The sequence below is a fragment of the Porites lutea genome, chromosome 9 (genome assembly GCF_958299795.1).
Source record: "Porites lutea chromosome 9, jaPorLute2.1, whole genome shotgun sequence".
Lineage (NCBI taxonomy): Eukaryota > Metazoa > Cnidaria > Anthozoa > Scleractinia > Poritidae > Porites > Porites lutea.
Window position 1 is genome coordinate 19,127,183 of NC_133209.1, and position 26,955 is coordinate 19,154,137.

General features: G+C 39.9%; 3 protein-coding genes across 3 annotated transcripts; 2 read left to right on the plus strand and 1 right to left on the minus strand.

The window, feature by feature from the left end:
- The first annotated feature begins 34 nt into the window (after positions 1-34).
- Positions 35-12,437, plus strand: LOC140948490 (transmembrane protein 184C-like). The gene is made up of 9 exons (XM_073397734.1): positions 35-466; positions 1,522-1,558; positions 2,824-3,026; positions 3,701-3,775; positions 5,194-5,287; positions 6,693-6,805; positions 7,634-7,664; positions 8,809-8,877; positions 11,921-12,437. The coding sequence occupies exons 1-9, from the start codon at positions 192-194 to the stop codon at positions 12,236-12,238; spliced, it is 1,215 nt and encodes a 404-aa protein (XP_073253835.1). The 5' UTR covers positions 35-191; the 3' UTR covers positions 12,239-12,437.
- A 2,637-nt stretch (positions 12,438-15,074) lies between these two features.
- On the minus strand, positions 15,075-17,854 carry LOC140949010 (uncharacterized). The gene is made up of 2 exons (XM_073398266.1): positions 17,779-17,854; positions 15,075-16,024 (listed from the first exon to the last, which is right to left on the minus strand). Exons 1-2 carry the CDS (start codon positions 17,852-17,854, stop codon positions 15,075-15,077), a joined length of 1,026 nt encoding a protein of 341 aa, XP_073254367.1.
- A 3,976-nt stretch (positions 17,855-21,830) lies between these two features.
- On the plus strand, positions 21,831-25,214 carry LOC140947721 (uncharacterized). Its single transcript, XM_073396894.1, has 2 exons — positions 21,831-21,982; positions 24,284-25,214. Exons 1-2 carry the CDS (start codon positions 21,943-21,945, stop codon positions 25,192-25,194), a joined length of 951 nt encoding a protein of 316 aa, XP_073252995.1. The 5' UTR covers positions 21,831-21,942; the 3' UTR covers positions 25,195-25,214.
- The last annotated feature ends 1,741 nt before the right edge of the window (positions 25,215-26,955 follow it).

Consider the following 26,955-nt stretch of genomic DNA (forward strand, 5'->3'; position numbering starts at 1 on the left):
GCTGAATGAGCCCCAAAACAAAACGAGGCTTTCCGAAACCGGTCGGCCTCCAGTATGAAGAGTTGGCTTGCACGGATTTTCGACGACTGACGCGGAAAATTGAAGTGTTTTTAGGAGCTGGTGACTATGAGCTATGAGGCGGTTTAATTCATCCACATTAATTTTCAGGAGAAACAAAGAACCGTCCAGCAATGTCTAACAACGCATGCTGTTCTTGCTGTCAATTTAGTCGCAGAGAGTTTCGGAGCTGGTTGCGGCCTGTGGTGATATCAATTTACTTTGTAATCCTGTGTGTTGCTCTTCCACTAACTGTTTGGGAATTGCACAAAAATCGTGCTCAAACTCATGTTCAGGCATGGTTTGTCGCAGGATGTTTTGTGTTCTTGACAATTCCTATTTCTCTCTGGGGAATTCTACAACATTTAGTGAACTATACCAAACCAGAGTTACAAAGACGGATTGTCAGGTAAAAACTACAGTAGGTCCAAGACATACTCGGATTCAGTTTCACAGGTCAAGATGTGCAACTACAGGGGAAACAAGGTGTCTCCTCTCACATCCGCAAAGCCTTTTTCAAACTTCACACTCCACATGTGCCAAATCTAATGCACATAAATTAGAGCATTCGATTTTCCTCATAAGCATTACATTTGTAGCGACGCAGCTGGCCCATGCTTGGTCCAGACCATTTGTGTAGTCCGTCTGCAAATTAGTGCACAAGAGCTCGTTCTGATATCCAGCAGAGTTGCATGGATATATGTGAGCATTTCTGATAGTCAGGTTTCTTACGAGTTTCTTATGCACCTCACAATTGGCCCAATTCTTACGTGTGCATGACAGTTGGGCACAGCGGTAAGGAGCATTTACAGTAAACAATGAAATGGCAGTTCAAACTTGAAAACGTTCTTCTGAACACAAAAAAATGCTTTGAGGCCAAATACGTTTGTAAATTTGCCGACTGGTTTTCCAGCGTCTTCCAATTGCTACAGATGCATTGCTGAGTATTCTGCAATCTAGCCAACAGTTCTAGCGTCAAACCAAATTAGAAAATCATGATCTATTCATTGATGTAAAAGCTACTCACATGTAACTATTCAGGTGCAGGTGTTTCAGAGAAAACCAACAAAACAAAGGTGATTTAGCAGCGATAAAAAGCTCAAGGCTTTAACAGAGAAAAAAGGAAACTATTTTTATGGTATAAACTACATCTGTGATAAAATCCTGTCAGAAAACACGTTCAGAAACATAAACAACAGGAACTAGTTACTCAATATGCATGGAACAGACAGCTTTATAACCTCAAAATGTGTGATTCGAAGCACCAAAAATAAGACTTGTTCTACCTCAGTCACAGTTCATAATACCCATGCACTGCATGACTATGTAATTAATTTCAAAAGTTTTAAGGCGCAAAACTATATAAATATATTCAAATAAATTATAAAAGAGAACGCATATTTTCTGACAAGTGCAACCAATACTGACATAGATGTATTAAGAGTATTTTGTTTGTCTCAACAGAATTCTTTGGATGGTTCCCATTTATGCAACAGATAGTGTAGGTAGATGATTTTTTTATGTTTTCATGAAAATTAATTTCAAAGGAAGGATGAAAAAAATAGAAATAGTTTTATATAACCCAAGAGTTGTGATCAAGTTGTCCACAACAGTCCCAGGCTACTTCTTAACTGTAAATTGAGAGATAAAAGGTCACTTAAGTTACTCTGGGCTACATTTTGAGTGGAAGCCTTTATCCCTCTATGTGTAAGGAAGGTCAAGGTGCGCAAAAACTGAATAGGGCCTGCAAAGCTGAAGCTAATGAGCTTGTATAATAATTTTGGTTGCAAGAAGCACTTAGTAGGAATATTGATACTCCCCCCTGGACTGAATGCTCATCCATTCCAGGGTTACCCCAGCTATATGTCACTGGTACTTATTTATACGACTAGGTTAAGAGAGACAAAGTGGAACAAAGTTTCTTGGCTTGAAGCAGAAAACCACAATGACAAGGCTTGATCGTTCAACTACCTTTCGATCTACTGATCATTCGGTGTTAGTTGTTCAACTACCTTGTACCTAGAGTTCTAGTACAGTCAACTCTCTCATAGCGACCACTTCTCATGAGCAACCACCTCCTAGAAGTGACCACTTTCTCAGTTAAATACTGTTTCAAAAACTCTCTTGTAAGGGACGACTTTTTTTGGTCAGAAATTTGACTTATTCTTCTGTTTTCTGTTTCCTGTAAGAGACCACCTGGCATGACTGCAACATTGCTTAATAAGTGAATTTTTCTTATTGTTTTGGTTGAATCTCATTCAATCTTGGCCTTGTACATTTGCAGTGCATAACGAAAAAACCTTTGTTCCTGCTTTTTTAAAAGGCTATATTGATCACCTATTTGATAACCTTGAGTCTGGAAAAAGAAGTTATTGTTTTGGAAAACGGTCTGGAAAAAGTCTTGAATGTTGGATCATAAAATCTGTATGAACCCTGCCCTTTGGTGTGCTTCAAGGCCAGGGTGGTCACTTTGGAGAGAGTTGACTGCTAGGTGCCTATTACCCCACCCTAGGCCCTATTCTAGACTCTAACTCTCCTTACTAGGTTACAGTCAATCATATCACGCCCAGGAGAGGGGTGAAAGGGGTGTCGGCCAATGGATTTCCAAGTTAGGATTTCTCCACCCCTTTTCTTGATTATACAGTAAAGCTTGCCTTGATGGTCCTTGAACATAAGATAAAAACTGTTAAAATAAATAGTGTATGCTTGCTTGGCCCCAATAAATGGCCTCTTAATTTTCTGACTGGCACATCTTTTGTGTTTCAGTGGCTCGCTCTTCGTTTTCCTAAGGCAGCTATTTACTTGGATTCTCTTAGAGAGTGCTATGAAGCTTATGTGATTTACAATTTTATGACATTTCTGCTGGCATACCTTTCCTCTGAATATGCCTTTGAAGTGGTTTTGTCTGACAAGCCTCAAGTCAAACACTTCTTTCCTTGCTGTACCTTATCCCCCTGGAGGATGGGCAAGTATGGGGTCACGTAGTACTATCAATATCCATAATCTAAACACTGCTTCTTATGAATTTCCTATAATATAGCATTAATGAAGAGAATAATATTCTTTTCACAGAAGTGACCTGATTTTAAAACAAATTGATATTATTTTGTTAAATCAGGTCACTTCTTCTGTGAAAAGGTTCCACTAAAATAGCTACACTGTTGATTTCACAGAAGATGCACGCAGGTGCAGATATCTTCATTTTGCTGGATTAACTGTGTGAGATATAAGAGGGGGAGGTGACATCATGAATTATTTTAACATGACTTTGAGGCTTTAGGGTCAAAATTGCAAATATTTACGACTTCATTGTCTTCCAATTCCCAGAAGAGACTTGAGCACAAAGAAAACCAAACCAAATATACAGAACAATGAGCAGAAAGCCTCAGAGTCATTTTTGAATTTCAATATGTCGAACATGGGCTATTCTCCTGTGGAACAGTAACCTAGTACACTGAGCTCACAGAAACTACATGTTATATCAGCTATTACAATGTAGCTCTGGAGAGTATCAGAATTTTTTGTTTGTTTTTCATTATAGCATTTCATCCACACACCCTGTCTACAAGTTTACTTTGTTTTGAGTAATGTCAGAATGACACTTCTACTCTTTTTCTATCTAACGTTTAATTATTTTTTGTAGGACATTAATAAGCAGGTGTAAGCAAGGTGCATTGTCTTACACAGTCGTAAGAATCATCACCACAGTCATTGCTTTGTAAGTATGTTTATTATAATAACCAAAGGTTATGAAGTACGGACACCATCAATCAAGGGTCAAAATGCTTTTACTCCAATGCTGTGCTTTGTATAAGATTCACGTGGTAGATGGTCAAAACACATGTAATTAGATTATGAGAGATAGAAGCTGCAAACCTGTGTCAGATCAGACGGCATACTGTGCATTCCATTCATTTTTATTAGAAGTCTGAATGAAGCTGGCTATATACGTGTATGCCATGCATGCGTAATAGCAACCTGGAGATCATGATTGCATGCACCTCGTCACCTGCAATTAACATCAACGTAATTCTTAGTGAGCTTCAATGTGAAATCATGATATCTTCACATATGACAATAATAAGTAATCAGCTTCACCAGGAAAAGATGTTGTTGGAAAAGATAATGTTAAGCCCCAATATCTACGTAATATACAAATTCTCCATTCTACTGATCTACATAGATATCTTGTAGAATTGGTGGGGAGAATTTGTCCAAAGATTCAGGCATTTTTCCCTTTAGAAATCATTTTATTTATTCTCATAGCTTTTTCTCTAGAATATGTATCAATATTTTAGGAGAAGATTGATGTTGGTCACTCTTGGATCTTTAAGGTTTAACAAATTGTGCTTGTCACAGCCAAAAAAAATTTTTTAAGTGAAGTGGATTGATATTTCATTGGTGTTAAGTTGACAAATAGAATATTACATGTGCATGACCAGTTGAAGACTGAATTTCTCTTCTTGTGTTGAAAAGAGAATTTCTTATCTCTGTATTACCATGACTTGTAATATCCTCCTTATATTCATAGCATGCTTGTCTTGAAGTGTAAATTAAAATGAATCACAAAGCTAAATAAATGCACATACAACTGTACATGAAACAGGGTGAATGTCAAAAAACTGTTTTCAAATTAATTTTTTATAGTTTCAAAAACTTAGTACTAGAAGTGTGACAACAATTCAGATACCCCTTTTGTGAAATATAATATTATTAATAAAGCTCCATTTAAAGGAAATATACATTTTGTTAACCAAATTTTTTTGTTGTTGTTAATTTGATTTTACTCCCCTTCTGTTGTTTAAGAAAAGTATATCCAAAAGCCAGGTTAATTTAGCCCTATTTAATATGCCACTCTTTCAAGGCTCTCTCTTTAACTAGTTAAGTAAGTGCTACATTTTAACCTTTGCTTTTGTATTTTGTAATGTGTATTCTATTAGTATGAAAGAAAGGAAATAGAAAAATTGAATAAATTGTAGTTTACCCGTGGATAGAGACTATTTGAAGACTTGCAATACCTACATCCTTATGCTTTTCCCTGTTCATATCCATTCCAGGGAAAAAGTAATGATTATCATATTAGCCCAACTTTATCATTATCTTTAAGTACTTTTCTCTTTTCTTTGCCTATTTTAGCTGCACTGAATTGGCTGGAAAGTATGATGAAGGAAATTTAAGCTTTAAATCAGCATGGAGTTACATTGTAGTTATCAATAACTGTTCCCAAGTGGTATGACTGTAGCAGGTTTAAATTTTGATCTAGTTTTATGTGTGCTTGTTTTATATAGACATCGTGATGTTAGAGTCGGTGCATACAGTGGAAATAATGGTTAAAAAGGGATGTGAATTCTGTCAGTCTGTTGTATTTTATTATCACCCCAATCTACAATAAATTGTACGGAAATAAAATCTGAACTTGCACATAATTATTTCCAAAAAGAATAATTAAAAAAAACACAAACATTAGTTTACATTAGTTTTTCCTCCCCTGTCTACAATAAATTGTATGGAAATAAAATCTGAACTTGCACATAATTATTTCCAAAAAGAATAATTAAAAAAACCACAAACATTAGTTGACATTAGTTTTTCCTCCCCTGTCCTGTTATTATCATAATGGTATCCTGTGTGGCAGGTGGTGGTTAATTTTTTGTATGTATAGTCATTATAGAGCATGCTAGGGTAACACCTCTCCCCTCGTGAACATGTGTATCCTTTATTATTTATCACTTTGCCCTAAAAAACAGGCCCTTGCTATGCAGGCTATCATTATGGTTGAGTTTGTACCTAAGGCAATAATTCCACCTGCGTTATTTTTGTTTGACTTCAATATGAACAAGGAAAAATTTATGTGGTAAAACGACAGTAATAAAAGCTACAACAATAGTGAAAATGCCAGGAAATTGTGGAAAGACATGTAAGCATCAATTTACTAAGTATATGCCAGCTAAGACTGTTAAGACTGTGCACCCAAAATGGTGTAAGGCTACTCTTTAGCAGTTTGAACTTGTTACATGTAAGTTTGATGTGCCTGACTAGACAATTTTCTTCTTATACTTCATTCTTGAACTTCATTCTTTTAATGGGGTGAGGGTCCAGCTGGATAGTTTTTCTCTCTTTCTTATGTTTATGGGGTGGGGGAGGGGGTGGTTTTGGGTGGTTCAACCTTGTAGGGGACTACCTTGTATAAGTTATGTCTCTAAATCAGTATAAATAAATAAAAAGAACAATGTAACTAAGTTTATTATATAAACACCAATGTAATACCAGGTGAGATTTCGCCCAAAAACATAATGTCTTCATGTGTGAAATTAACATGTTATCTTGGCAGCTGAAAGATCACCATTGCTATGGCTACATACATCGTGCCTTTCACAACAAAAATCTGTTAAAGTGAAATGGTTCAATGGTATTTTATAGGTGTTTAGATAATAAATAGAACGTTGCATGGCTGCTTGAAGGTTATTTCACAAGTGAGTGCAGTGAACGAGTGAAATATTTCTTCAACACTTGAAGAGAAAGTTTGTATCTCTGCTTGGCCATGTAATATCCTTTATATAATTATGTTAGCTAGTATTCAATAACATGCAGCCTAAGATTTTGATACTAATACAAAATTCTTACTTTGGTTTCAGTGGGCAATGTATTGTTTGGTGCTGTTTTACAAGGCTGCTCATGAGGAACTCAAACCAATAAAGCCATTTGGAAAATTTCTCTGCATTAAACTTGTTGTTTTTGCATCTTTCTGGTAAGTGGGCTTTTCAGATTATTACCTGACTTGTTCAGGGCTCAAAATAATGGCAAGTCAACAGACAGTGTCCAGCTAAGATGACCATTATTTTGTCCAGTCCTTTGCCGATCATTTTGACCTGGCATGTAGCCTGGAACCAGGCTTTGCAGTCGGGGAGAAAGGCACAAAATGGGGTCAAATAGGTAAAATATCGCTGAGCCAAACAGTGGCCTAGTGGCCTTTCCCCTCCCCAGACTACCTCCCCACTCACGCAGCTCACCAAATTTTTTTTTTTTCGCCCACGGCAATTTTTTTCTTCTTTTTCCCCTAATGCAGAGCCTGGTCCCAGGCTACTTGGCATGTAAACAAAAAGTCAACAGAAAAAAATACATTTCCACACCATAATTTTTCAAGAGGACAAGCATCTTTTTATTGTTCTTGCTTGTTATGTTTAAGTTATTATCTTGTTGTTATTAGCATTTTGACCATTTAAGGAAAAACATGACAGGGCTAAAATTTCTCTGGGCAGTCAAAATGAGCAGCAACAGTGGCAAATTTATTTTGAGCCCTCCTTGCCAGTTATATGCAATTAGTCCAACAGAAAAAAATTATATTTAGTGGTGATGTTGATCTTTGAAGTTTCATCAGGATTGCACATACTGGTAATAATTACCAGTATGTGCAATCCTGATGATAATTAAATAATAAATGATATTAAAGTAGATTGTACTTCCTTATAATTTAAGGATATTGCCAATTTATATTTTCATGAGTTATGGTGACTTAAATGAACAGATCATATCATCAATATTCAATAATGGAAATTATGATCATTTATATCACCAGGCAAGGTGTTTTGATTGCCATTCTTGTCAAGGTATGTTTTTTTTTTTTGCTCTGTGGGTTGTGAAGGAAATCGATAATCTCTTAATGCAGGACACGTTTGTGGTCTCCTTTGAACTTGTGAATAACTCACACTGCTGATGCCTGATAATGCATTTTTGTTCACTCAATTAAAAACCAGTTACGGTTTGAGGATTCTGAATCTCAGGATCCTCCATCATTTTATGTCCTGACTTTTTCTTAATGCAATACTGAGGTAATTGCAGAGTCAATACTATAGCAGTTATTGAATGAGACTGAGTAGGATGTGAAGAATTATGCAGATCAAGGGGAATGTTCCCCTTGGTAATAACAGCCTCAATATGGTATAATAATTTTTATTATTGCTTGCATTTTCCAAATTTGGTCAATGGTGGTTGGTTCTGAAGAATTAGCCAGAGGATTTAGCAAATCAGAAATAGCGAAATATTTTGAATGAACAGTACTTTCTGTTATGACATGTCATGGATGAGAAGACAAAATTACGTGTCCTCTTTTTGGAATTTCATGCTTATTAAATCCTCCAAACTATAACTATTTCCAGTTGCTGACCAGCACATATCATTGTGGATAAGATTGGCGTGATAGTTAATTTAAACACACTGAGAGTAGAGCCTCCATTTGCTCTGCCTGAATCGCATCAAGCCTTTGAAGTCGCCAAAGCCGGAATCTGGAATCTGGTCTTAGCCTGCTAGTAATCTCTTCATGGCACTCCGGCGGCTGAAGAGCTTACTCCAAGGCTAAACTGGTCTGGGCCTCTGTACCAAGCACAGATTAATAAGCCTGGGTTTGAAACTGTATCCCAGCAACGAGCAGCACATGTTCAACAGAGATCTTACTTGATGCATAGGTCTTTCTTGAGCATGCCAAAATCGAGCGAGTCGAAGAAACTCTCAAATATATTAAGGACACAAAGTTGGTTTTCAGCAAGGAACCAAAAAGTGTGACCTCCTTTAATTAACTCACATTCTTTCATGCAGACATTAGCCAATCAGAAGTCGAGGACAGTTTCCACCAGGCTTCTGATTGGATTAAAATCAAAAGCAGTCATAGGATCTTTGCTGTAAAAACTTGTACTCGTACTCAGCAGACTCCTGCTGGTACAGTAGTTTAATGTAAAGATCCCTGTTATCTTCTAGGTGGGAATAATATCAGCAAACCATACGTGGAGCTTTTACACTGTGGAGGATGTTGCCAATGGTATTCAGGTGAGGATAGGATTTTGGTTCACTCCTTAATTCATCTCAGATCTATCTTAAACTGCAACAGCGTGCAAAGAAAGTGGTGTCAGATAGCCCGGGCTGGTGGATTTTGCTACTGGGCTAGTGAATTCTTTTCTCAACTTGCCCGACGTGCAGGTAAAGTTTTGGGGGGACTTGAATTCACTGTAATCAATCCTGCTCATCAAAAAATTTTTTCCAGGCTATAAAAAGTGACTCTTGGGCTAGTACATTCTAGCTACAGCTTGCCCAAATGGCAAGCTGTAAAACTGATTTTCTTTGCACCCTGCTGCATGCTTATTGGCTGGTGAAAAGCTGTATGACCAGGCTGCCTAACTGTCTGATAATTTTACAGGGGTTATCATTTTGCAAGTCGGTCAAGTGCAAGTTTATCATTAATATTTTCATATATGCATGTACAACACAACACTTGCGCGCAAAAAAAGCTGATCTAGTCAGGTAGTGAATAGCCTAAATGTAACTGGGTTCTCTAGGTTACCAGTCGTTTCGATACAAGTGGACTCAGCCATAAGTTGTAAAAAGATTTTACGTGCTTGGCTTAATGGACAAGGAATATTCACCTCCAAGTATTTTTTCTCGTTCACGCGCAAACTATACTTGATCGAAAATGTTGTGCAGTTTCACTGCTTGAGTTCGTATCGAAACGACTTGTATCGAAATGACTTTGTTTTGAAACGACTGGGTTCCTTTAGCCGCACCGTCTCATCAAAAAGGTGCGGCTACACAGAGGCTAGTATTGGCTGACATTATTAATCACTACTGAATGAGACTACTGATGGTCAACAGAAAGACAACGATTAACTAATTTTAAAAATGACCGTATGGGTGGTAGAATACCACTTAAGAATTTGTGTTCTCGTATGCAGTTAAGACCACGTTTTACTGGCCCGGCCAAGCAAACGTCCAGTCATCTCGTTGTTTTACAAGCTTGTTAACCCTATAAGCCTAATATCCAGATACCAATTTTCCTGAGTGATCTCCTTGCATTTCTTTAAATAGAGAGATTTAGATTTGAGGACGAGAACGAGTACGAGTACGAGATTAAACTTAAAGTTTTTGCTTGTGTTCTCAAAAAAAGGCACCCCGGAAAGCCTCATTTTACTTTTTTCCACCAAAAAAGTTAGTACGATTATTTATGCTGAAGGAGGTTAAGCTCTCTCTCGATAGCAAAATAATAACTCTTACACTTCTTTCCGCAACTACGACATTCTCGCTAAAATTTTCTTTACCACTTTACCCCTTTCACACAACCCCTTGAATTCTTTATGTTAATACTAGGTTTTCTAAAAGTCCTTCATTTTTTTGGGCGCAAAATTCACCGGTAGCCTGCGTGGCAGTCGTAAAAAGGAGAGGAAGACGGGGAGAGGGAGAAAAGCGCAACCCCCCTCACTTTCTCTTTCTCTTTCTCACTTCCTCCCAAACCGCTTTTCTCTTTCGACGCCTTTTCCACCAGTGACGTCAGGAAGACGTAAGCTGCTGATATTTGACACCACTCTCGACGCAGCAGATGTCAATCATTTCTCCCGCGTGAATTTGTAGTATGATTCAAATCTATTCAGGCTAATCAGGTCGATGTCGCGACTTCGTCGCTCGCTCAGTCGCTGCGCGACTTTATTGAAGCTCGCTTCGCTCGCTTTCAAGGACTTAAAAGAACAAGTCTATGCTAGTACATGTTAGAAAAGCAATCGATCTGGCAAACAGTAATACTTTGTAATAGTAAGTTGCAAGTAATACTTGACTGGACCATTTCCTCCTTTTCTAGATTTGACACTGGAAATACCCATCCCATTTTTTTTTCTCTTCGACATTTTTGTGTTCCTAGTAAATAACTTTTCTAAATCAAAGTCTCTGACGTCCATACCCTATCCCACACGCCGTAGCCTGAGTATCACAGAGAAATTTCAGAGGGGGGCAGGGGGTAGGAAAGGAGCAGAGTGAAGCGGAGATACTCAAGCTACACACGCCGCATCACTTACAGCAACACACTACTACAGGTGTGGTGACACTAACCGTTTTACCAATGGGCATTTCTGTTGCCCACGGGGAAACAACTTTTTGTGTGGGGCAGATTTCCCCAAGGTAAAATTGCCTCGGGGAAATTTCCATGGATGCGTCAAAAAGAACAAAAGAATTACCCATGACAGTTCCCTAGGAAATTCTATGGGTTAATAAGAACCCAAAGCGGTTCAACCAATCACGAGAAAGTGAAATATACCAAACAGTCGAGATCACGTGTTGTTTACCTGCTGCGTTCGTCTTGGCGCCAAATCCTACGCGAAACTGGGCTCAAAGTTCGAAATCATAGCAGCATTTTGAGCGCTGCTGTGAGTGTTTTTATGTTTAATATATTCAAAGCACCTTGAAACAGTGACACCATTGTTTAAGAATTCTTACCTCATGAAGTCGCAGCTGTTTCCCCAAGGGCAGCTTTGGGGAAAAGATCCAATGTAACCGCACCTTATACAGGCGTATTACTATAAACAAAACAATGGCTGACTGGCTGAAAATTCGCGCGTTCGCACGAAACCACTCTAGACGTACAAAAATTTAGACATGTAGCCGTTCCAAAATTTAAGCTCGAAAACGAGGTCAAATTTTTAGCTTGAACGTTTGAAAATTTGACCGGCGTGGTGTGAACACCTTAACCGTCTAAATTTCGTACGGTAAAGGCGTAGTTACATGGATAGGAGGTAACTCAACTGCAAGACACCATTTCGGATTTGCTAAACTAGCGCTCTGCGCATGGACAGATATTAAATCCACTGAAAGAAGTTGAAAATTAATCTGACTCGTTAGTTCCGTTTGGTTCGGTCTTCTTCCTTGGAAATCACGATGCGTCCACGATTCTCTGGTAGGAATCGCGGGCGCATCGAGACTCGGGGATCCAGTTTATCTCCTCCCCTGAAGCAAGAGAGAGACCCTGGAAACGAAGTTGCTACTCGAAATTGACTGTTTATGTGTACGTCTTTGATTACAATATTGGTCAGACGTATTCTTATTCTTTTCACAGAATTTTGTTATATGCCTGGAGATGTTCATCTTTGCCATTGCTCATTACTACGTCTTCTCCCACAAACCTTATGTGGATCCATTCTCACCCCCTCCTCCCTGCTGCGCCTCTTTTGCTTCCATGTGGGATGTGTCAGACGTGCGCGATGACCTGCTGCAGCACGTGCAGAGCGTGGGAAGCACGGTGCGGGGGACAGTCGTGCGAAACAAACGCCGTGAAACCGCGGCGTCGGGAACGGAAAACACTGAAGCAACCCCTTTACTGGAAAGTGAGATTTGCGAAAACTTTTCCTCTGATGAGGGCCCCATTTTTGATTGAGTCTTTTTGAGCCAACTTTATTTATTCTGCTGGCAGTTGATGCGCAAGTATCCAAATAGTTGATACATTATAAAGTCAAGTTATTTAACAAAGTTAACTACAATAAGTCTCGTACTGCAACACCTGAAACCCTGTAAATAAAGAAGAACTTTGTAATATAAAATAATTTGTTGAAGAGAAATAAAGTTGTAGCTCGAGACTGCAAGGATTTTCTGCCTTAATCCTCAACAATTTCCATTTTTTTTGTTCTCATTCTTTGGTAACATTACTGGATGGGGACTCTGTAATTTTCCGGCTCGGAAAAGTTTGCCGAAAATTCATCTACTCCGAGATACAATCTGGTGTAGGACTCTTAAATTTGGCGAATGCCAGGATTCCGTATTCAACATGAAAGTACAAATAAAATACCGTTGTGGTAAAAAAAAAAATGATTAAAGACTAATGACCTTTTCCAAAATAGCCATTAAATCAATAGAGGGAATAGGAACATTTATGATCACGTGAGAAAAACGAATAAACGATGGTCACGTGGTACATACGTTTGCCGCAAACGCTTATCTAAATCTCTCTAATCAAACACCAGCCTTGGATCAGCTTTAACGCAGTTCAGCGTTGAAGACGTGGTTGTGCGAGGGCTTTTGAAATTGACACCGAATTGTCCACGGTATCGATTATGATTCACAGATTTGCCAACAGCTGTCCGACTTGCTCAAGGGGTATTGAAATGCTTGGTTCATAACATCAACAGTTTTAAAGTGGCAAACATTCCACGTACAAAAACTCTAGGGTTTTGGAGCTAAGAGGTTAACGGAATATATATTTTGCAGATCCCTTACTAGTTCATTAAAGCGCTCGGTCATCTGGTGAAAGGATATATTGACACACCGGGTAAAATGATATAAGCCTGCCGGCATTTTGTTCTGTCCAAAGTTGGTGCGGATGCGCCACGCTTGGAATAGCCTAGTCAAGAGTTCAATTACAATCGATCCACCGACGTTCCTTGACTGCAAAACAGTCCGTATTTTTGCGTATTAAGTACGGGCGAGCAGTCAAACAAAAGGTGTGAGGCTCGCGCCCTTCGCGCGCGTAAGACTCTTACGCCGCGCTTTACCGATTTCTTTACTGATTTTGAAAAAAAAAACCGACGGTTTTGCAGTCTAACCTTCACCCACTTTCCCGATCAATGTTAGTATGACTATGTAAAAGTCACCTTATCACTTACCTGTGATAGGGGTATAATAGGGAGAGGGCACGATCTCAGGCTTTCTTACCACCGGCACAGTATATACTATGGAAGTTCACATTTCCTCTTGTCAAAGGTGAAACAGGATCCATTAATAGGACAAATTGCCTCAAATCATTGTAAATTCCAAATAGCGGATCGCAGTTTTTCTTAAGTTTCGCTAATTGATCACTTCTTATAAAGCAACCTCGTTCTCTCCGTAGGGACGGGTAGGGGAGAAGTCTGGGAACGAGGTTGCTTATAAAGTATTTTTGCGTGGAATGGATTCGCGCCATGAAAGGGAATGCCCTGGATTCCAGGGCCTGGATGTTCAAAGGTGGGTTAAGATAACCCAGGGTTAGTGCGAAATTCAAACTCAGGTAATGAGAGCTTAAAAAGCAAATTCAGTTTAATTCTCTTTGCCTACAATTTGGTGACTGGATACTCTAAAAAGAATAGAGAAAAATATCCGAGAGAGTGCTTTTGATGAAGATAAAGAATACTAGGTTAAAATGTAACCCTGGGTTAGCGCTAACCGGCGTTCGAGCAACTGGGCCCAGGTCGTGGATTCCGGATGTCAGGTACTGGATTCCGGATTTTTTCTGATTGCAATTTGGATTTCCAATCGTCAGTGGGATTCTGGATTCCTTTGCCCTGCGAGCAGAAGCCCTTCGATCTTTCTAAATAAGTTGGGAAGAAAGGGCCACTGCTCGCACGGTAGGATTCTTTAAGCTGTACTCCGGATTCCAAAGTCCAGGTTCCGGATTCCAGAGTCCAGGATTCCAGATTCTACAAGCAAAAATTTTCTGCATTACAGAATCCGGATTCCCTTTCACGGGGCGAAATGGATTATTGGAACGGATAAACATACTCCCTTATAAAAAGAATTCTCCTTGCAGTCAAAGATGGCCGACAAGCTTGCGCTCTACTGCAGTGGGACCGACTTGTCCTATTTAAAGTGGAGCTAGAAAAAAATTTTTTTGCAGTTTAGTTTATTCATGTCAATGCCCGTATCTTTACAAAATTATTTCAAAACTTATTTCTCCTTTTTTGGACAAACCAAACCATAGCAATACGTGTACAATGGTTTAACATAATGCAAACTTGAGTCGATAAATTATCTTGTAGTCATTCTCATTAAATTTGTTTCTTCTCAGTGACAAGGAACGCAAACACCTCTGAACAGCAGTCGTTTTTGTTACCCTTACTATTCCATTATTTGAAGACCAGGCCAAATGACACTATCTTCTATTGTAAAGGCCACGCACCGAAACGTATTTATCAAAGGGTCAGCAACAACTAAGGCGACTATTCCACGATCTAAGCGTTAGGGGCTTGAATCAATTCATTTTTAACGTGATGACAGTGAAGGTGGCAGGCTCCACAGATAAACGGAAGGTTGTTGATTATTCGGTTAAATGCACGAAGTTCTCTCAATACGCGTTTTTGGCCGAGTGGCCGATAACACGGTTCTTACGTGTGCGTCGCGCGATTAAGGAATATTGCAAGAGTAGCTAGGGAGTTCTTGCAATGCTGGCACTTGTCCTCGCACGTAGTGCGAACGTCCAAACAAAACCGTGCAAAACAATAAATACTGGAAAAACCCAAGTGTAATTAATACTGCCATTGAAAATGGTGATTTTGTTGTTGTTGTTTTTGTTGCATCATAACGTTCGCAAGCATCATTTTCAACGTGGCATTTTCTTTTTCAAGTTGATCAATTTTGTGCGCAATTAAGATATCTCTGGCTCGCTTGGCTTCTCGAGATTTTTTCGCGGAAATATTGTTTCTTGATCGCTTTCTCCAGTATCGTTCATCTTTGAATTCATCAGGGACCGAGGGTCTTCCTCGTTTGAGTTCCTCATCCGGGGATTTTGCCTCTTTCCGTTCTTGAGCTAGTGCATAGTGAGAAGGAACTTCGGGAGTGCGGAATGACGTCACGTTGTTAGGGTGAATCTGACTTCCGTGGTAATCATGTGGGACTGTGCATTTCCCCCCTTCGAGTTCCTCATCCGGAGAATTTGTCTCCTTCCATTCTTGAGGTGTATAGTGAGAAAGAACTTCGGGGGCACGGAATGACGTCACATTGTTGGAATGAATCTGACTTCCATGGTAATCATGGGAGATGGTAGGCTCGCAGCGCGAGGTTTCTATTGCAAGAGATTGACTTGAGCCTTGGATCACTTCAGGTCTATAAACCGATTGATCTTTCACCACCAAAGAAGGACTGGGAAAAGCAACAGCAGCACTAATAACAACATCCCGGTCTTTGTTCTTGTAAGCTAACATATCGCAATGTGTTCTGCTTGGCGTTGAGATTGTATTGTAAGCTATAATGGGATCTTGCGTTGCCTGATAAGGCAATTCTAGACCCTCTAACCATTCGATTGCTGAGCTTGCCATGTCAAGCTTAGTAAGCTCCGCATGGAAATAAGAGGGAACATTGAAGTCGCTGACATCGACAACGAAGTCATCCTTGCCGTCTTCTGAGTAAATCATTGAACAAGGAGAACTGCTTGATTCACTTCTGGAAGTTTGTGGGCTCAGGCAAAAACTTTTCATTCCTAGATGAAAGAAAATTTGAAAGTAATAAAGATAACTCCTTTTTCTGTAGTAATAAACTTGAGCAAGAGCCGTGACTTGAACCAATTTTCTGATCTTAAACAGTCAGAACCGCTAGTGTTGAGGGGAGACGGACAGCCTGCCCGTAATATTTTGTGCGCGGCTACATGACTCATATGTGAATAAACTTTTAGGTCCATTAGCTTCGAGGTATCGATTCTGTTCAACAACAATGCTACGGCGTTTAATGCCGTTCTTGTGCATTAACCAACTCCTTTTGAATTGACCCCCCTCCCGGCCGGAAGCCCCTTTAGCCTAAACACTCCCTCCTCCTCTACCTACTGAATTTACGGTATGCAGTACGTATATCTTCGATAAATTTAGTGTAACATGTACAATCACCAGGGATTGGCCCATTTGAGGATACCACTTAGCCTGCGAGCAGGCTCTCCTATTTGGGTAAGCGAAGTGAGCCTCGCGAGAACGCGCGAGCGAGAGGGGCGAGGAAAGCTCTTTTCGCCGGCCCCTCGCGGCCTCGCCGCTCGCTCGCGCGTTCTCGCGAGACTCGCTTCACTCGCCCAAATAGGAGAGCTTGCTCGCAGGCTAGACATCACTTGGTCGGCCAACGTAACTTGAGAGCCCACGAGCGCTTAACTCAGCGGTCGTTTTGTGGCCGAGAAACTGTGATTTATGGGCCGAAAAAAAAAACAGGTAACGACAGTCAATGAGGTATGAAATTGTTAATTGGCTAATCCAAAATATTATTTCTCCGCTCCTTCACGTGTTCCAGCCAAAAGGCAAAAATGAAAATAAATTAGGCTTCGTCACTTTTTTATCAAAGGAGTAATAAAATAGTTTGCGTTTTTTGTAGCAGAGTTGAATTTTCTGTCAGTCTGTTCTAGCTGAAATATGCAAGTACAAGTAGGTGAATATAGTAATAATATATCAATTGATTTTCAAATAGTCTACTTCTTTTATTTAACCTCGCTTTTATTCTAAGGAGTTAACCGGTGCGTAAAAAAATGCATAATAAGAAGTTGGCTTGATTAACAAAACTCTCAGTACATCAGCTTTCTATAAACGCAGATTTTTTAAAACAAATCGGTGACAATCATAAACTGTGCAAATAACGATTTCTTGCCAAATAAAACTACAGGAAGATCAAAATCAATAGTTTCGCATAAGTGTTTTTTTGTGCTTCAATGCCGCCGCCCACACAAGTTCATTGAACGGCAAATTGCAAATTGAATTTGGAATTTGACACAAAATATTTCAATTAGCATTTTTTGCTTAACAACTGCTTTCCACCTTGACAAGTAGAAATATTAACGAACGCGACCATCCAGGAAGGTAACCCTGAAAGAAATTAGGAGACCGTATAAAACTGTGGGCAGCGGAACGTATCTTAATTATTTTCTAGACCTTTAAACTTAGGACAATGAAATCTTGCACAATACTAGCACTGTATCTTTTATAACTATATTGGGCAAAACAGCTGGAGGCAGCCTAATAATTTAATATTGTGATAAAGTTAAGTCTCATAGAAATCTAAACCACACCTTAATTGGACAAGATTTACCGTGTTGCCTAGTTCTAAGCAAATATAATTTTCATTTGATTCCAATCCTTGTCTGATTCCACAACAATGACAATCACTATCCTTTTTCACATTAAACATAAGTACCCTGACTTTATTTCACTCGGAAGGTTATCTTAAGTTGCTGAAAGTTTTCTGAGAAATAAATGCAAAAGTTACCTGGCAAAGAAAGAGGAGCGGCCATTTCTTGTTGCATCGATTCGTACCAACCTTTTGACGGAATGATGAGAGCCATCTTCGAAGACGTCACTTTTAAAAGTCATACAGACGTGTTAGTTTTCATTGTTTTTTTTTTCCTCGGTCCTTGCTTGTGCATTTGCATCACATGCATAACTTAATAGATAAAGAAAAAGAACTTTTAGCACGAAGCTGGAATCCTTGAAAGATAACTCCATAGAAATCAAATACAATTGTGAACAATCATCTCAGTTCCCTTGAGGGCATAACGCTATTTGCATTCCCATAAGTTGCTTAGTAGATATCACTGGTTTGTTCATCAGTGATGAGGAATATATAATTGTAAAAGTTCAAAACAAATAGTACATCTCCCCAAAACAACGATAGCAGACCAGAATCACATTAAACGCACCCACGGCATTATATATTGAAAATACGGAAACATTGGGTGTCTTCTTGATAATGCATTTATTGATATATTCGTTGGTGTCATCTCTAATATCATACTTTATAGCTATGATAACCCATACAAATAACACTTGCTTCCCTGGCAAACAGCCTGAATTTTGATGTCATGAATTATGTGCATCACAATTCAATATCGGGTGGTGACTTTCCTATATTCTTGATAACTCAGGGACCTTGGATAAAGAGCTTAGTTCTAGAGAACTTCTCTAAATATCAGCCTATGAATCAATTTTGTCTCGGTGGTCAAAAAACAAGTCATCACAGCTGATAAAACTAACTATTTAAAAAAGCCATTATCCAACAGCTGGTTTCCTGCCAAAATGTCGCCTTGGATTTGCCGATTCACCACGATCATTGAATTTTCAATAACACATGCCGAGGTGAGGAGAAGGGGTGAAGCTAAATATCGTATCGAGTACTGTACTTTGCAATATTTGTGGCGATTCCAACAGTGATTTCATAATTTTCCGTTTGTTTTTTTGGTTGTCTGTCTGACTGTTTGTTTATTACTTTCTAATTTTGTTGTATAACAAAAAATATATATTTCCGACTGTAAAATCAGCCTTGCTTCTTTAGTTTATCCTATTTTCATTCAAGAGACTATGATTCGATCCTGAAGTTCAGAGGCACATACCCGTTTTAGCCAAATAAGGGAGTGTCCCTTTGTATGTCCCTCCGGGGCATCTTGCGATCAAGCTCTCCACGCGGCTCATTCTCGTGTGACCTACGAATCTCAGGGTGGTTCTGGAGGGAGCACTGAGCGTGGCGTAAATGGCATTCTTAGACATTTTTTTTCCCTAAGAGAATCAGCAGGATGCATGTGGAAATGTAAAGCCTTTTTACGAAACCATAAAGAAAATAGAGAGTTTAAACTTCACGTCAGTATGGCTAACGGCAAACGTCAGATTCGAGTGTTTTTTTTTTTTTTTTACAACTTTACATGCAAATATAAGATCTACACTACACTTTATCCTGGAAAATTAATCAATATTTTATACAAGACATCAGAAATAAATAAATATAAATAACAATAAAAAACAGAGAGAAGAGGCCGGGAATTGACTCAATTTAGGGAACATTTAAATTACGTTAAATGGATGGTGTTTGATTTTTCCCTTTTTTTTGACGGTATTCTACTCTACTCTCCTCTCCATTGTGATTTCTATCCTAATTCAACTTAATGTGTCTCCTGAAGATATTACTTTTAACTTTCTCAATGGATCGAATCAACCTCGAACATACAAAGATAATAGTTTACAATATAAATTAAGTTTCATTGTATATATTTTAATTTCTGGAGAAAACAGTGGAAAGGCGGTAGAAGACAAAGTTAGACATACATGTACCCAGCACATTTCTCTACTCATAAAGAGTCGGCCCCAAAAAATAAACAATACGAAAACAACACGAAAAACAATGACGAAAAAAACACAAAAAACAATGACGAAAAATAACAATAGCCACAAAGAACTGACACGATACTTAAAAATAAAAATAGCGGCCAGCCAAAGCTGTTAATTGTGCCACCTTTGACTGGTAACTTGCAATCTTTGGTCTTATTACTAAGACTCTGGTTTTTTGCCTCCACTACGCAACCGAACACACAAGAAAACACTTGGAAAACTAATGGGCGCGTCGGTCAGCCAAGCCCATGCTAAACTAAACAAAGCAAGTTGACGCGGCGAGGCCGACCGTAGAATGACACGCCGGTCACTATATCAAACCCCGTAACCGCGATCCCTCGCGCGCTACACTAGAACCCAGTCCTCCGTTCCTTGCCGGCAAGTCAATTTCAATTTACACAAATTATATTTTGCTCCACAAAACACATCTAGACAGACATCTTGCCCGACCCAGTCTCTTCAGATTCAGGATGAGAATTTCTCAAAATAGAAAATGAGCAGATAAAAACAGCTCAGAACAATTCTTATGGATAAAAAATTGCGTGAAACAAGAAACAATGAACAGTAACCGACAACTAAAGAGGAAACTTCGTCTTGTGGTACAAATTCGCGTTTGCCGTTTGACGTAAACGCCCGGGGGGACTCCGCATATGACAGGGGTGGGGATGCTCGTGGGAAATTTTTGAATTAAACCCCAAGAGGAGACCGATCTGGGCGTGGCCCAAGCTTTTTTTGACCCCTAAAAGAGACCATGTTAACACACAGACAATAACCCTAAACCCTAACCCTAAACGAGACCTTCACGGCTAAATATGATGGCATTTTACCCTAAGAGAGACCAAATCCGAAATTTACACCCCCAAGCAAGACGACGAGCATTCCCACCCCTTTCATACGCGGAGTGCGGAGTCCCCCCCTCCCCCCTTTCCCGCCGGGCGTAACCTCTAGGGTGGGATAAATTCTGCTCGTGAAATGGCTTATTCTACCCGCCAGCAGTGCTGGTAAAAATCGCTCTCTGCTCAAAATTCTGCTCGGACACCTTTCTTTTTTTCGATTCTGCTCGGTACCCGAAAACATTTCCGGCCCTTTGGCCGTGTTTATTTTCGCAAATATAGAGGGGAGCCCGGGCCAAACGCCCAAACCCGCCCCTTAAACTAATTAGATATTCATTATACGTAGCAAAATTGCAATTCATCTTACTTTTAATTGGCCTAAATTTTAGAAGATTTCTTCGAGTCGTTTTCTCCTCTCAGCAACACGTTACTGAGAGATTAAAAACGAGTCAAAATAATCGTCTAAAATTCAGGCTAACTTTTAATGTGAGTGTGTTGCAGTTATTCTGAATAATCAAATTAATCACAGAGTATTTTCCATTTGTTTTTTATTTAGTTGTAAATTTTCTTACAGTTGTTATGCATATCATTAGTACCGCTGATTTTCCCTTATTCTGCTCAAATTCTGCTCGAAAAAGCAGAATACTCGCCTCAAAAGTCGCTTATTCTGCTCTTAATTCTGCTGGCAGAATTTATTCAAGCCTCAGTCCAAGCCTATTAACCTTTCTAATATTAAATCCCTGTCTCATGCTAAGTGTAAGCAAATTCGTTCCGTAACGTTTCTTTTTTTAGCAAAAAGGGTCTTTACTTTGTTCCCAGGGTAAAAATTTCATCCTGCCAAAAGATCGAGAGACCCTGAGAACGACATCTTCAGCTCCAATTATTCGGTAATTGCGTGTTTTTCAAGCTGTACACGAGACCCGACACGCGGCAGTGATGGGACAAAATTTTAAAACAACTCTAAATTTTTTAAAGTCGCTTCAAAAATGGCAGAAAATATTACCTTAATCATTTCAATACTTTCTTTCGACATTTCATCTGATTTTCTTGAGAAATATTTCAAGCCGGTGGTCAGCTCACGTGCAAGCTCACCCACACTCCCCGTCGAATCACCAGTTCGACGCACGCGCTCTTGACCTGTCCTTGTTTCGTAACCTTAGGAAAACGTGGACTTTCTGGACCACAAATTCTAACGCGCGTGAGCTCAAGTGTGCGGTCTCCGGAAACATCCAATCACATTTCGCGTTACGTAATGCCCTAATGGTAATGAGTGCAATCTAATTTGTAATTCACCTGTCACGGCATACACACGCACGTGTATTTTGCCGGATGTACATGGAGTAAATAAACTAGGCATTGACCCAACGACTCAGTCCGTGATCGGCAGTCTATGTTTCAAGTTCTCAAATTTTTCATCTACGAATCTGATCGAACATATTGCTATGGAGTTGCTCACTGCAGCAAGCCCAGAGAGCTTTCATGGTAAGAAAGTTGTTGTTTGTTTGATGCTAGCATTTTTACCGGCGATGCAACGGTTAACCCGGTTAGGAGCGAGAGGGCGCTTTGAAATGTACAACGTGGTCGTTGTAATTTAAACCATAGTAAATTGCTTTAGTTATCAGTCATAATTGACATCACAAAGCATTCTTAACGGCATAGAGTAAAATATAAGAAAAATGTTGGCAAGCGGCAAGTTAAAATAATTTAAAGCACAAGCTTTCATACCGTTACTGCAACCTTTCCCTATAAACGGCAAGGGGAGGGTCGCGCTTGTATAGTCTTAATTACAAATAGTTAAAATTTATTTTCTTCGAATGGACTACCTTACCCGTGCTTTACATGGAAGATCCACTGAAAATTCTAGCAATATTTTTAGTCTTAGTTGTGTTAATTCTACCATTCCTTCCTATATTGACTAAGAACTCGTAATGGCAGTCACGAGTACTGATACTGCACAGGGGAGGGGAAAGGAGACGAAATTTTAGAAGGGAACGGAGGGGATATGCTGATATGCAATTGTATTAGAATTCACACCAACTTGAAAAATTGGCCTTTTGGGGGCGGGTGGGGGGCATTGGGTGTTGATTACCAGTGGATGAGATTCTGATCTGAATTTTATTTCTCCTTAAGGATATATCTTTGATTCCTCATATATAGTGCTCGTAGAAGTAAAGAAGTTACACTGTAAATGTCCGGTCGTAAACAAATGTCATGATTTAGACCATAACAATGTGAGCCACTGAGAATTACCATTTTGAAACACACGTTGACGAAAGATAATAAATATTGTTCATGTGACAATTTGAGCATCCTATCAGCCAATCAGTGACCTTCTTTTGTTTTTACGCCAACTTTGTACTACCTTTGTGTTCATTACAATTTTTTGAAGAGAGAACGAAACCAAAAGGGCTTGACTGGTGTTTATGTAATATTGTATTTTTTGAAATAATTTGTTAATGCAAATTACCTGGTGTTTGTTCACATGTCTAGAACAAAGAGAATTATTATACGTGAACGTTTGGAGACATAGATTGGACAATATTTTTGTACTGTAATAGAGATCCAGCTGCAATCCTTCTCTGCTTCAACTTCTGAGATATTGGTGTGGCACTTGAAGATTAATTCCATATCTCTGCGTGCTCATGTATCATTCACTACATGCTCAGTGGTACCGTAAGAACTGCCCATAGGGCAACAGTGTGAAGAGGATAAGCTCTTATAATCGGATTAAGTAGAACCAAATGTTTTGATGCATATCTGCTGGCACAGTGGTGGAGCCATGATTTCTAACAGAGGGGTCAAATTAAGTGACACTGTTTTTATGTCTAGACTTCTTTGTTGCTATAAATTTTATTCTCACAAAATCAAGTATGCATTTTTCTACATACCTTTTCAGGGCCGTAGCTAGCATGAGGCAAGACGAGGCAGTTGCCTCATCTTAGTTTTGCCCTTTTTTTTTTTTTGGAGAAACGTTTAACTGAGAAAATAATCCCTAGAAATAAGTGGATTGGTTAAGATAAAACCAGGAAATATAAGGTGGATGAATTGCGGGGAAAAGCATTTTAATGAGGTTAATTCGTTTCATGTGGACTGTGAGTAACAGTTTTTCAAATGCTTTAAAATGCAGATGGTCATTTACTTGGCACCAGCAGTATCACCAAGCAATAAATAAGTGAATTTCTACACTTGCCCAAGATTGACTTTTCTGAAGAAAAATGCCACGGAAAATGCTTAAAAGAGCATTTCTGAGCCGCTAGATTTCAAAATTTTAATGGGGGGGGGGGGGGCATGCCCCCAGACCCCCCTAGAGGCTTGTGCCTTCAGTGCTCGAAACTTGCCTCGCCTTGTGCTGGCTATGGCCCTGCTTTTGGTAGTAACAATTTCAGTCTCAAAGCAAAACATCATTGGAATACTAGGAAATTGTGTATATTGACAGATGCATTCAAGGGGGGTCCTTACCTCCTTGTAGATCTGGCACTGTGGCCTCTGTACTGGATGACATACCAAGGCCAAAAGAGTTACTTTTCTTTGGCACTTAATTAGTTTAGGAGCTTCACGGAGTCCTCATATACCTTTCCTGCTTCCATAGAGTATTTTCTACCCATATTTACCTCAATTTCTAAATAAAAATTTGTTCCGACAACTCCCGAACATTACCGAAGATGTTTCAATGATTTCCGAAGGTTACCGTATGTAGCAGTGGAAAGCGCTTGGACTAACCAAATGGAAGAAAACTTAGCCTTATTTAGTAATTCATGCTAACACTGATTCTTTTCCCCACAGATGAGGAATGTTTCCGTTTTCAGCAAGGAGACGATAGCGGTCTAAGTTCCTGTCCTTCGACCCCCACGACGACAGAAGACAACGAATCTCTTTCAGATATATTTGATTTGAGCTCTTCTTTGTGTGATAGTCTGAACTTGAGCCTCTTCGATGGCGATCTTCCGAACAAATTGCTCACTCATATTAAAATTAAAACCGAAGACGACGTCAACGATGAACTGTGGCAGCCAGTCCCCGGAACACCGTCTTGTATCGTCAACAACAGTTCGAGTTTCTTGGACTCGCTCGATTTTGGAGTAATAGACGAACTGTTTGGCCCAACGGTAGACCCAAGGGATATTTTTAAAGCCATTGAAAAGCCTTCTCTGAGAGAGATTGTCTCCTCGGAGATACTAGCTGATGTGACAAATTCTGTTACTTGCTCAAACATTTCTTCACCTGTCGCCGAAGTGGTGACTACTCCGAGAGACACTCCTGAAGAAATCGAGCAGAACATTTTCAAACGCGAACTTAGAACGAGGCGAAAGAGAGTGCAGTTAAATATTGATCACGATTATTGTAAATCTGCGGAGCTGAATGATTCGGAGGACGAGCTCAAGGCTGATGAGGAAAGCGATGAGGTGTCAGATGATGATGAAGACTACACGGCTCCATGCCCGGCGAAGAAATCCCGCAAAACGAAATCAAACTCTGTCGAGAAAGGCAAAGGCAAAGACGCTAAATACTGGGAGAGGCGCCAGAGAAACAATTTAGCGGCCAAGCGATCTCGCGAGGCAAAACGCGCGCGAGAAATACAAATCGCTAAAAAGTCTGTTGCGCTGGAGAAAGAAAACGCTAATTTAAAGAAACTAGTCCGGAAGCTTAAAGCGGACATTAAAAAGGCTGAAAAGAAATTGCGCATTATGATATGAAAATAAGACTTCGAGAGCGGCCACAATAATCCGAGAACGAATTAAGCGAAGTATGACTCACAGAGATTGTGAGATGCCGGTATCGGCTAAACATCCGCCCAGGATAGTCATCCCCAAGCAATTATGTAGAAATGTGTTAATTTTCTCACATTACCTACATTCTTCAACATTTCCTCTCTGTTTTTCTTGCCTTTTTATTCTGTGAAATTGGCTAAGGCAGCTAAAATTCCCGCGCGGGATTATTTATTCTAGAAGCCTTTATGTAGACTCGGTTCTTCTGTTAAGTCGAGCCATAGCTCTGGAGACTATTGAAGTCGACTGGTTGCTCGCTTGTAAATCGGAGTATTCCTTGTTCTATAAATGAAGGTTTTGTGTAGCCTGGCACTAGGCTCCGCAGTGGGGTGAAACAGCAATTGAATCGGTGAGAAGTAGGCCGGGAGGGGGAAAGGGCGCCCCCCTTTCCCCTCCCCAGACTACCACTAGGCTCGCTTCGCTCTCCAATTTCTTTTCTTCTTTTTCCTCCAATGCGGAGCCTGTGCCTAGGATAGGGTTTGTTAAGCTTGGTTAACAATGAATTGAATGAAATTATTCGCGCGAATCACACCGTTTTGTGATCAGATGTATACTTTTCTAAACTTGTGCGATAATTTATTAAAGTTTTCAGAAGTCAAACTTACGAAGTGGTTGTAGTATTTTGCATGGTACACTATTGATGGGAACAAGGCTCCTTGTTGAAAAAAGGCGGAGGCAAAAATCGGTGGGATACAGCCGCCTCCTCAGGCGCTTCGTTTTTATCATGGCAGAGGCGAGCGCGAAACGCGAGTGACTGGTGATGAACCGCAAGGGACCATGAGAAGGGTATACGGCGGCAGGCGAAGCGTCTTACCCGTTACCTCCTTCCCGCATTCCTTTGCACGAACATTTTTATCGAAAGAGAGACGTCTGGCTACGAGGCAGGGTGGGATAGGGGGAGGGGAGAGGCGGTAACGTTCTCGCTGCATTTCGTGTGCATCATCTCCGCGCACACGCAAGAACCCTCCCCCGGGGGAGTGCATTCGAGCAGGGAAACGTCTGTATAGGCTAACGTAATTGGCTTGTTGCAGAGTTATTGGCGGAGGGCAGATGGGCGGCATCGAAGGAACGTCTCCAGGCTCAGCCCCCCCTTAAGTCCTCTACTCGGTTCACTAATCACTTCTCACTCGTCCTTTTTTCCTTAAAAACAAGCCTGGTTCTACTGTACACAAAGTTTCGTTTCAGGGACCCGTGGTGTAAATACAACACCCTTGTATGCCGGAACCCAGGCACCAATCCTCCAGCACCAAGCGTCAACCGCTCCTTACGTATACTCTCCAGTGAGAAGTAGCCAAAAGTAGTGTCGCTTGTATGGTGGAAGACGTACCCACAACTCGAGCTCTGAGTCATGAGCAAAACAATCCAATAGACCAAATCATACAAGGCTTCGAGAAGGTTTGAGAAATAAGACAAAAGAATTTGTATAGATCATCATTGAATTGAAGGTGATATCTTTTAATTTTTTACTGCAAATTCCTACAAGCCTTCAAGCAACGTATGAATTTTGATAGATCGGCGTTGATTCAAAGAAAGTTTCCGCTGACGCGAAATGCGTCTTCCGACTTCTTACGATCCGGCCATTAACTGAAGTACCTAAGAAAAAGTGAGCGCAAAAATAGATATAATAAATATTGGGCTTTTTTAGTTAAAACTATCTTGAAAACTGCAATTCTGATTGGATTCCATTTT